This window comes from Lytechinus variegatus, chromosome 17 (assembly GCF_018143015.1).
Source record: "Lytechinus variegatus isolate NC3 chromosome 17, Lvar_3.0, whole genome shotgun sequence".
NCBI lineage: Eukaryota > Metazoa > Echinodermata > Echinoidea > Temnopleuroida > Toxopneustidae > Lytechinus > Lytechinus variegatus.
The window spans coordinates 16,336,744-16,349,042 of NC_054756.1; the positions used below are offsets into that span (position 1 = coordinate 16,336,744).

The following is a 12,299-nucleotide window of genomic DNA, read 5'->3' on the forward strand; positions in this document are numbered from 1 at the left end:
TGATTTTATTTCAAGTAAATTCTTTCTAATGAGACACATATTATATTTTCTATTCTTGACATCACTACTGCTTGAGGATATACTCACTCATAATAATCAGTCAATAAATAAAAATAGTGACGGGAACGTGTAATCAATCTAAATTATTCTTACCAGGTTCTAAGGGTGACAGTGGAGATTCCTCTTCTTTGATCTCACCCTTGACCTTAATAGGATCGAGGGGTGAAGGGTCAAATTCACCTTCCTCGCTACCACGTCTTTCCCTCTGAAAAATGAAATTAAAAGGAAGGAAACAAAAAAATATAAGATGGAAGGTCACAGAATTATAACTTTCATCTGTTTCCTTTGCAGGGTGCTCAAGCCACAATAGGAGGCGTGATAGCTCAGTCGGTACAGCGGGGGTTTCGGATTCCGATGACCCAGATTTGATTATAACTAGGTGTGCTAGTGCCCTTTGGTAAGGCATTTATCCTCATGTCTAGGTCCCTAGGAGAGGACCTTATGCCCTTGGTCCTCCAGTTGCTTGCTTGTAAGTATTCATACTTTCTTTAAAGCAATCAGGTAAAAAATCACCACCTGGTTTAAGAGTATTATTCCCTTTCATATATGTACATGTAAGAACAAGAAAATCCCGCATAAGTGTAAAGGGGATCGGACGTACACTTACACACTAAACCCTTTATATAATTGCATTGTTATTTACTGTAATATAAAAAGATGAACATACATGTACCTTTATTAAGGAGGCAAAATCATCTTCGCCTTCGACGTCCACGTGGATCGGAGATGAAGACTCTCTTTTAGGTATCCTAGGAGATAGCATGTCTGGTGACAAGCTTCGGTCCGCGCCCAACGGACCACTCATGCCTTCTACCTCAACGAAGGAGTCTCCTTGATTGTCCTGTAGGTCAATACAGGTGTATATGTGAAACTAGGGAATTCAAAAGTGATGTTTTACCTTTTCCTTCATAATAATAATAATATGCAACATTTATATAGCGCTTAATACAAATGTTTCTAAGCGCTGCATACTTGATTATTAAGATACAAGGGATTCACCTCGAACTCCAAGCAACCCATAAAAAAAACTATATTTATGAGGATTTTTCTTCAAGAAAAGGGTATCAATTATTTAGGATTTTCTACAAAAAAGGACCCCTGTTTAAGGATTTTCCCCAAAATTTAAAATATTCCAGTCAATCCTTAAACAAAAAATAGAATAGACAAGCACAAACAACGGACATCAGTCAAGATAAAAATAAAGGGAGGTGTATGATTAGGGATTTTCCAGCTCGAAAACCATACCCCATTTATTAAGGCTTTTTTCACCCAAAAGTGACCAATTAGGGAGGCCCATCCTATATATGCCCATGCATGCAAGTACTCCAACCCCCGGCATATCCAAACGCCAATACATGCAAGTACCATTCCCAAAACATCCGTTTAATACTTACACTATCCATGTCGTCATCGTCATCATAGTTATCGTCATCGGCTTCGTCGGGCATGATGGCTGGATTTACAGCCGTCGTTCTCTCCTTCAGATTCACCACAAAACCAAGCTATAAAAAGAAAGAATAATATTCCATACTTAAAGGTATTGTTTAACTTTGTGAGCAGCCGATTTAAAAAATTCTCAAACCAAGATGAAACATATGTACAAGTGCATGTATTAGAACTAATAAACCCTGAAAACAACCATTATTGAGAATGAAAAGCTAAAACTACAAGGCAAACCCCGATTTTGTAAATAGGCGTCTTATAGACACCTAAATACTACACATAAGTGTATGGGATGAAATTAAGATGGTGTTTCCGGTCACTTTATATTTCAATTTTTGAAGCACTAAATAATTATTTTTCAACGCAATTTTTTCTGGGCTTCATTTTTGTAACATATCACAGACATAGGTGACATGTGTGACCTTCTAGCTCAGATTTTTTAAAAGTCAAACCAATGTTAACCAATCACTTTAAGTCCCGGATACACTATGCTGATTTCTCTGAATATTTAAGAGGGGAGTGAACTTTGTGTCGTCTCTCAATTACTGTGTGTTATAAATGCAGTCTCAATGCATGTATATATGTTTTCAGGTATACCTACTTATACTACAAAGAATAAATAAACATGTAATTGTATTTTATAGAAAATATAAAATGTTTTGAGAGAAAAGTAATTAATTTGCTACTTGGTAACATAATTATTGCGGTATAAATGTATTCAGTAGTAAATTAACATGTTATCATTCAAGCGGGTATGTATTACTTGACGGTTCTAGCATTATGGGTCAGGAGATAGCACTATTGGTTCGTATCTGCTCTAAAAGGCTAATATGTTGCTATCATCATCACAGTCATACTACTAATACAGCATTTTCTGTATTTTTGGTAGGAATTGTACTAATTTCTCCATTGATAAAATCCTTGAAAAACTAAATTTTCCACTAGCCAAGTTCTAAAATATTTTGTTCTTCTTTGGTTTGACAGTGTCAGACATCTGCACAATATGTGTTATCTACTTCAGACCTCTAGGGAGTGTTTCATGAATAGACTTGTCAGACATTTTATCCGGCAGATCCCGTTTTATCCGACAGTTGAGTAAGTAGCAATGCCTCTCAGCCAATCGAGATCCAGGAGAGATGCCAGATCTGACTTGTCCAACAAAAATGTTGATGAAATGCCCCCCTGGGGATGCTTCACAAAGATTTCAGTGTGGCAGAAAGTCACCATTAAATTCCAATGCAGTTGCGTGGAGTATAAATTGTACGTTGTACATGCAACCGAGTACATGTGCATGTATCAACCAATGTGATTACGTATTAAATATCATGTGTGTAATACCTGGGGTATTTTGATTCTTGTCATTCCTGGGGGAGGGGGGGGCCATAATGGCCCCCCTTAAGATCTCAGCTGTGGATTGCGCGATCTCAACGAAAATTCGCATGATGGTAGATAATGACGTAATCTACGCAGTTGCATTGGTAAATTTCACTGAATTCATATATTTTTATTCCATATGAATAAATTATGCTAATTTACATGTATTCATGAAATCATACTTTTTGCTCTGATTCACTAAATAAAGCTCCTAGAATGCTATTTTTGGTGAGAATATTCTACATAGCACTCCTAACAATTGTGAATGAAAGAAATTCCGGTACCAAGACCGATTTCTTATGTATTTTATTGTTTTTTTACTTTTAGTTTTTTATATTTTTTCAATGAAAATCGTTCCAGACTTGATTCTGATCATAATAAAGGGAAAATTAATTAAGTTTAATCAGTAAAAGTATAAATAATGATACATTTATGAATTTTGGCTAAATACACAATTTGCATTGGATTTGTACACAAATTCACGTTTTTGAGTAATTTTGGGTCTGCATGCACTTACGAAATGTTGCGTAATTTTGGAACCGCGTACCCGGGGGTCACAATTGTGGTCTCAAAAGTTGCGGGAGACTTGAAAGTAAAAAGTCAGTGAGCGACGCGGTCAAAAAAATTTGCGCGGCAGATTTATCGCGAAAAATGTAGAGGGGGGGCTGAATCAGCCCCCCCAGTCTTTTTAGGGTTAAAAGACATAGAAAATATTGTGGAGCATTAAGGCCCGGTGGATTATTGCTCAGACATTGAAACAGAGGGTCATGGGTTCGAATCCCAGCAAGGCACTGACCCACAATACGCTACACTCAACCCAGATGAGGTAAATGATACCGGCAGGAAGTAATTCTGAGGAATCAGTAGACTGGCTTAGCTAGGGTAATGTAGGAGCCCCTCGATCACCATAGGAGGTGGATAGGTGCGCTGTACAAATCCCCTATATTATTTACCTCAGGCAATGGTAGACAAGCGGGTCTGGTCTTCCCATAGAGGGTGTAGAAGAAATCCACCACGTCACAACGAAGCCTGGCATCATGAGATGTACCAGAGCTGAAACAAAGAAACCAACAGAAAATGGAATGTATGTAAACTATGCAAACATTAAAGGGGAATGAAACCTTTGGAACACGTAGGCTTGTGACGAAACAGAAAAATCAAAGAATAAGAACAAAGAAAGCTTTGAGAAAAATCGGACAAATGATGAGAAAGTTCTGAGCATTCGAATATTGCAGTCAAATGCTATGGAGATCCTCCCATTGGCAATGTGACAAGGATGTGTGATGTCACATGTGAACAACTTTCCCTTTGGTGGACTATAAAATACCCCCAAAATGTCTCTTTTTGCTTTTTCTTATGGTGATACAAAATCTTTATCCATGATGTATTCTTTAAACATCTGTATTACATGCCCTCCTATAGAAAGAACACATGATCTACTGATAGATGTGATAAAAGAGGCAATTTAAGTGAAATACATGTACATGCTTAAGTCATGGGGAGAGTTGTTCACAAGTGACATCACACATCTTTGTCACATTGCCAATACACAAGTGACATCACACATCTTTGTCACATTGCCAATGTGAGGATCTCCATAGCATTAGTGATCGCAATATTCAAATGCACATAATTTTCTCATTATTTGTCAGATGTTTCTGAAGCTTTCGTTGATCTGTTTCTTTGACTTTTCTGTTTTCACACAAGCTATCTTGTTCCAAAGATTTCATTCTCCTTTAACAATTAGCACTGTGGTTCAACTGAAATCAGTTCTCACTCTGAATTCAATATGCTGTATATTGATATTTTTGCTAATGAGGATGGACCGTTTTCTCAATTTTGCATATGACGTCACAAACTCAATACTAAAAAAAAAAACTCTAATTTTTTGACTGAGTGCATAAATTTGATTTAAAGTGGAATTCACATGTCAATGACTTGGTTAAAAGGTGCAATAGAAAATTATGTGTTAAGGAACTGAAAAACTTCAATATACCTTTGAAGGATTTAGTGACAATATATATGGGTTATACATGTATACGACCAATTTTAGAATATTGCGCTCCAGTTTTCCATAGCAGTCTTACAGGAAAACAAAATAATACTATTGAAAGAATACAACAGAGAGTATATGTATGTAAAATTATCTTAGGACATAATTACATTACATACACAAATACATGTCAGGTAGGTAATTTACCAACACTTGAGGATAGAAGACTGACACTAAGTAAAAAAATTTGCACAATCACTTTCAACTCATCCTTTTTGTAGGACATGGCTACCTTGGACAAAACATACAAATGTGTCTCTTTGTTGTACAAACAACTATCAACAATTCCAATAAGAACAACAAAGAGTTAAAAACAGTCCATTGCCTCGTTTGGATGACATACTCAACATAAGATGAGTGTGTAGACTAGGAAAGACAATGCACAATTGTCATCACCAACCCACCATACAATTCTTTTTGTCATTTAAATAAGTGTCAGTCTCCTCTCCTTCAAGTCTGCCATTATCATATTACATTCATTCATTAATTGCCTTTTATGCTTTATCTAATTTGTATTAACTTTTAAACGTATAGCCTTTTACTATGTTTTTTACTACACTGTATGTATTTAATTTTGCCAACACCAACTTGTAAACATGACTCTTCCAGCTCTTGCTGTTTTTCATGCGTGATTGTTAACATGTTTGATTATCAATAAAGATCATTTTTTAATTGAATTGAATTTCATCAAACCTTCACCAATGTTTAATATAATATAAATCTTTTCTGCTTTTATTAAGACCAACTTATCGTCAGAGTGCAGTTCCAATTCAAAACAGGGACAAAAGGGTACCAAAAAAACAGGAGAGCGTTTCATGAAAGGACTTGTCGGACGTTTTATCCGACAAGTCCCATTTTATGCGACAGTTACTATAGTAACAGTGCCTCTCAGCCAATCAGAATCAAGAAAAGATGTCAGATCTGACAACTTGTCAGACAAAAATGTTGATGAAACGCTCCCCAGGTCATCCATAATGCATAAATTTGTGGCATAACTTACAAAGAGCTTTGTGAAAGCCCTCCCATGACACTTACTTCATATAAGCCCAGAGTCTTTCTATTAGTTCTTCTGTGCTGAGATTGGACTGTTCCTTGTACTTGAATGGTGGGTTGGCTATGAGCATCCTAAGCAACTTGTGCCTGGAAAAGAAATTTGACAAATTGAGCCAGAGCTGCCAACCTGAACAAGAACATTTCAGTATTTCTAAAGGCGACCGCACACCTTACGATCGATCTGCGGCCCGATTTTAGAATAAAACGTAGTAGAATTTGATGCCAATATCAATACATGGAATATCTTACTGTGTAATGTTTGAAATCATTGTACGAATACCTCTGTTCAAATCTGTGACTATGCTATCATCCTTCTTAGAATAAAAGCAAATTGAATATCTAGTCGTAATGACGTCAATCACGTCATAGCAGTTGTATGATTGGCTACGATTGGAAACTAAATGGGCCTTTACTTCAAAATAAAGGCTTGCAATCTGTCAAAATGGTTATTAGTATTCTTTCAATTAATTTCAACCTGTAATAAAATGATATGTTCCATTCATATTAGAAAATGAGCAAAATGTAATTTGTTCCAAAATCGGATTGCGAGCAGTCGTAAGGTGTGCAGTGGCCTTAAAGCAGAATATCAGTATTTTGGTGAGGAAATCAATATTTTTAATGCAACACCATTCGACAAGATACAAAACTGAAATATTAGAAATCAGTATTTTACATGAAACCATCAGCATTCTTCATATTTTTCTGTACTAAATACTGAAAATCCATACTTAGCAGCTCTGTAAAGCCAAGTTCATGTCCATCAAAAATGTTTTAAAAGTAGAGCATAATTTCATGCTTTCATCTGTTTTAACCATCCTAGCATTATCTCTATTTCAATGTGAAATCCAGTCTTCAACCTCATCATACAAGAATATCTTGACATGCTACTAACTAAAGATAGATTCTAATCCCTAACCCATCCCCCCCATCATCCATCAACTGACCATTTACACAAGTGCCATGAGCACCGAAAGGTGGACCTGTGAACTATTTAAGTAGCCACCATTATTATTACTATTGTTGTTGTTGTTGTTGTTGTTAATGTTGATGTTGTTATTATTATTATTATTATCATTATTATTATTATCATCTGGACCATGAAAAGAATATTCACATACATTAAATATGGGAACATTTGAATATAGAAACAATCAAGAGGGGTTTTTTTTTTGGGGGGGGGTATTCCATTACATGTTTGCAAATGCCTTACTTGTAAATTTGGTAGGAGTTATACAAATAGAGTGCACAATGAAAACTTGAAAATTACAAGAAATCTCGAAGCTGTGATAGTCTTTTGCATTAAAAAAAAAACATTGTTTGGCTAGAATAACATGAGGATTGCTCACTTGATAACTGGAACAGGATCTTGTTCTACGATGTCTAGCAACCAAGAAAATATATCAGCACTGGCTTCAACTGCAACAAATGGACATCAACAAACAAGAAAATTTAAAAAAAATACTTCACATCATTGTACTGATTTACACACTGGGGTTAACAACAGCTTTAAAGCAGATACGAACCAATAGCACCATCTCGAGTCCTTAACTACTCATGGCTGGCCAGTTTTCTGACCCATAATGCTTGTGTAGTCTAGTAATATAGAACCACATGACTGCTAACATGCTAATTGACTACTCAATACATTTTATAAAGCAATAATTATGTTACCAGGTAGCAAAATAATTACTTTTCCTCTCAAAAAGTTTCTCTATACAAATACAATTATAGGACAGTTTATTATCTGTACTATAAGTAGATATCTGAAAACATATATTTTAAGACTATGTATTGATAACACACAGTTAATGAGAGACTACATGTACACACAGTTCACTCCCCCTTTAACATAGGGTATACAAACAAGTACTGTAAAAGTGGAAATTTTCGCGGTGTGGAAATTTTCGCGCATTTCGCGCGACGTGTATTTGGCGCGAAAATAAAAACGCGCGAATATTTTTGCGCCTAAATGACGATCATATCGGGGCGCGTTGGTACGCGCGCTTGCTTTGATGCATCACATGTCACGTAAGTCTACGTTTAGCCGGCCTTACACAACTTGTAGTGCTTCAACAACATCACCATGCTTCGCTATTTCAAGCCACTTTCCAAACAAAAGGAGGAACGTCTTGGACTTCCTGATCCAACTAGTGTTCCTGGTATTGATCCAGCATCAGTGCGGAATGCTAATGATAGCATCTCGAATGCCCTATCTGCGCCAGCCACTGGATCGTCGTGTGACAGCTCTAGCTCTCCTGCAAACAAGGGGAAAAAGCGAGGGCCGTACGGCGTTTACCCGAGTGAGATGCGCGCAAAGATCGGGAGGTATGCGGCTGAAAATGGAGTCAACGCTGCTGCAAGGAGATTTAGCAAGGAATTGAACAGATCGGTAAATGAAAGCACCGTTAGGGGCATGAAGAAGGCGTACCTTGTGCAATTGAATCAGGGAGTTGATGTGGATGCTGGATCGATTACCAACCTGCCGGAAAAGTGTAGAGGACGGCCCGTACTCCTTGGCGATGAAAGTGACAAGAAAGTAAGACAGTTTGTGACAGCCCTGAGGGATAGTGGCGGACCTATTTCTACGTCTATCGTCATTGCAGCAACAAAGGGTCTGCTCAGAAAATGCGAGCCCCCACTTCTGAAGGATTTTGGTGGTCCAATAACCCTAGAAAAAACTTGGGCCCGTTCACTACTCCAGCGAATGAACTTCACGAAGAGGAAGGGCACCAAGGCTGCCAAGCACCGTCCAGATGATCTTGAAACACTTGGCGGCAAGTTTCATCGGCGTATCGGACGTCGTGTGAGAAAGTTTAATATCCCAGATGAACTTGTTATCAACTGGGACCAAACGGCGGTGGAGGTTATTCCCTGTGGAAACTGGACCATGAGTGAAAAGGGGGGAAAGCAGGTAGAAATCAAGGGCATCGATGACAAGCGCCAATACACAGCGCTGCTTGCTTGTACCCTAAGCGGTGAGATGCTACCCCCTCAGATTATTTATCAAGGGACGACGGACAGATGCCATCCAAATGTTGAGTTTCCGCATGATTGGGACATATGGCATTCACCTTCTCACTGGAGCACCACAAGCACCATGGTTCGGTATGTTGAGCAGATCATAGCACCGTACGTAAAGCGTGTTCAACAGGAACTAGGAACCACTTCGCCCCCACTTCTCATCTTTGATGTGTTTGCTGCCCATCGCACAGAAGAAGTGGGAAAGGCTCTTGAAGATCTTGGCGCCCCCTGTGTCTTCATTCCTGCACGGTGCACTGACGAGTTTCAGCCTCTTGATGCTACCGTTAATGGAAAATACAAGCAACTCATGAGGAGCGAATTCCAGCGATGGTTTGCAGAAAGAGTTGCAGTGATGGTTGAAGAAGGGCGCAGTACTGAGGAAATCGCTGGCTCTGTTGATCTCCGAACAGCAACAATCAAGCCTGTTCACGCAAAGTGGCTCATGAACACTCAAGAACTGATTGCCAATGAGAAGGAGTTGGTGAAGCAAGGATTCGCCGTGACGGGTATCTCCAAGGCTGTTCAGCAAGCAAGGGAAGCTCCCGTCCCCACATGCGATGATAGCGATGTGGAGGATGGAGACTGGGAGGAGTAACAAGTAACCTTTGATGCTCAAAACATCTGTAAATACGTTCAACTGGAGTTTGACTTTGACATTTGTTGACATGTTAATTGTTCTTGTTAACTTCAAACATTTTATTACACCAATGGCACCACCCAATATGACAATTATTTGTACTGAAAATTTTTCCTAAACTGTGCATTTGAACTGGTCTACATCATTTAGTTGGAATTATCGACGGCCTTGGACAATTGGATTTTTTTTATAATCAAGCATGGATGTATGGACGCACTGATCATTCAAGTACTAGTACAGTAAATGTAAGTAGACTCTCTACATTTCTATTTTATTTATATCATTATACTCTTTACCTAGATATTTAAATATGAGTTGATAGTAGTAACCATGGAAGTAGAAAACTAGAGCATTTATCACTGTAATCATATTAGGCACGTCTACGGTAGTACGAGGAAAATAAGAGAAAGGGGAATCATGATGGTGGTCATTAAATATAATAACAAGGAGTAAAAAAAAAATAAAAGAAATAAACAAGGTATAAAAAAAGAGGTAAGCAATGGGAGACGTCCACTGCCCGTCATTTAAACAAAAAATACAGGACCTATAAATAACATGAACATTCTTATTTTCAGGTTAATTAGACTTATACAGGAAATTAATTAAAAATATGGGGACCCATGCAGGAGATGGCTAAATACATAAAATCTAGTTAGTCTCGGTAATACTCGTAGTGCCTGTTAAGGAGGCAATGAAAAAGGAAAACACACAAAAAATAAGATAAACAATGACAACATATCGCTATTACGCTACCACTCATACATTTACGAATCACAAGTACAAGGAGAAGAAAAATAAAATCTGTGCGCATGCGTGCTTATTCCATAAACAAACGTCCAATGTGCATAGCGCATGCAGAACGAGCTCAGTGCGACAAATTTGTGCTCATCTGTGGTAAGCTAGGCTCATGAAAATCGATGTATTTTCCGCATTTTCCATGCGTATTTTACTGTGTAAAACAATATTTCATCTTCCAAAGCAACGTTATGAGCGGTATTTACTACTAGTAGTATTTATTCTTCTTTTCTTCACGTTTTATAGTCCGGCAGCATTCATGAAATGTTGTAGTTTAGACTTCGTGAAGTGTATTGGTATCGCAGCTGCCCGGCCAGCACTGTGGCAGTGGTGAGCTGAGTGAATTGATCGTCCGATGGTCCGGACAGCCCGCGAAATTAAAAACACGCGAAATTCACTTCACTCCGCCGAGCGCGAAAAATTAATCGCGCGAAAATTTCCACTTTTACAGTATTGTATCCAAACATTGTTTACCTAGACAGCCAACCTAGCAACTTGAAGAAAAGCAGTTTCACAAATTGATTGCAGATTTTAATACATTTATGTCAGACAATATCATAAGGCTCAAATGTTTTAAAGTTAGTGCTATCCAATCACTGGCGCATCCAGGGGGGGGGGGGGGCACACCCGGCATGTGCCACCCCCTCTTGAGAGCCACAATCAAATTTTTTAATGTGAATATGCCATTCTTATACATACGACTGTGCCCCATCCCCCACCCCTTTTGAAAGTCACAGCATATATATTTTAAAAGTAATATGTCCTTCATACACAAGTGCCTTTTTTTTTGCTTTTCAAATTTTTACGTGGACGAAACGAACAATTTTACATGTAGGTGGTAAAATGGCCATACTGAGCAAAAGTGTAGAAGAATGTAGGCTCACTGGGTAGGTGACTGTTTTTTTTTTCTTCAAAGTCAAATACGTTTCACTAAGCTTATCATCAAACTAAAGACTGAAATGAGATGTGCTTTGGGTATATCTTTGACACCAGAGCCTTTCGTGCTGCCAGCCTGATCACGGTAAAATGATAATGAGCATGAGTCTGGAAGAGCATTATTTGCTAGGTTGGTTGCTGTTCTTATTAAAATCACATACATTTCATATCAATAATAAAACAATAATGAATACATCTGACATAGTCCACCAGAGCTCCAAGTGCTGCCAGCCTAACCTTGGTAAAATGGCCATATTGAGCGTAGGTCTGGAAGAGCGTTGGTTCACTGGGTAGATGGCTGATCTTATTGTAATCACATATACGTATATTTTGTTTCACTAATAAAACTAGTACCTTTGACATAGTCCACCAGAGCTTCTAGTGCTGCCAATCGGACCTTGGTAAAATGGCCATACTGTGCGTAGGTCTGGAAGAGCGTTGGTTCACTGGGTAGGTGGCTGTTCTTCTGCAGGAGGCGGATGTTTCTGAGGCAGCTGATTGTGACGGTGTGCTGGTAGCAAGGCAAGAGCTTCTCAAGGTTCAAACATCGGGTTACCTCCTCCAAAACCATCTAGGAAAAAAATTGCAAAGTCTTTAATAAATCATCGCTGGACAGAACTCAAGGATAAATGAAAGTAGCTGCAGTAAACACTAATTTCATGATCATCTGTAAAACCAAGGTCAACTGTGAACATATCATCAGAGTTGCCAACCTTTGAAAGTAAAAAGTAGTAATCCAGAAGCTAAAAAGTCATACTTTTGACATAAAAGTTATATTACTTATGCAGCGCTGTATTATAAAATTCTTTGAAGAGGTAATCATAAAGAACAGATTCTTTATAAAGAAATGAATCCTCTTTCTTTTAATGCTCAGATTCACAATCATTTCTGGTACTCTCTCTCTTTTGCGTAAATCCATTATAAATC

At 38.1% G+C, this 12,299-nt stretch overlaps 1 protein-coding gene across 1 annotated transcript in view; it reads right to left on the bottom strand.

Moving 5' to 3' along the window:
• The window catches only part of LOC121430695 (transcription initiation factor TFIID subunit 2-like), a 49,439-nt gene that overhangs the window by 2,456 nt on the left and 34,684 nt on the right, over positions 1-12,299 (bottom strand). Inside the window, exons 21-27 of the mRNA XM_041628044.1 lie at positions 11,727-11,943; positions 7,330-7,399; positions 5,966-6,070; positions 3,831-3,930; positions 1,455-1,562; positions 734-901; positions 154-265 (exon numbers count right to left, since the gene is read on the bottom strand). Coding sequence (XP_041483978.1) covers positions 154-265; positions 734-901; positions 1,455-1,562; positions 3,831-3,930; positions 5,966-6,070; positions 7,330-7,399; positions 11,727-11,943 — 880 coding nt within the window. The remainder of the gene's footprint in view (positions 1-153; positions 266-733; positions 902-1,454; positions 1,563-3,830; positions 3,931-5,965; positions 6,071-7,329; positions 7,400-11,726; positions 11,944-12,299) is intronic.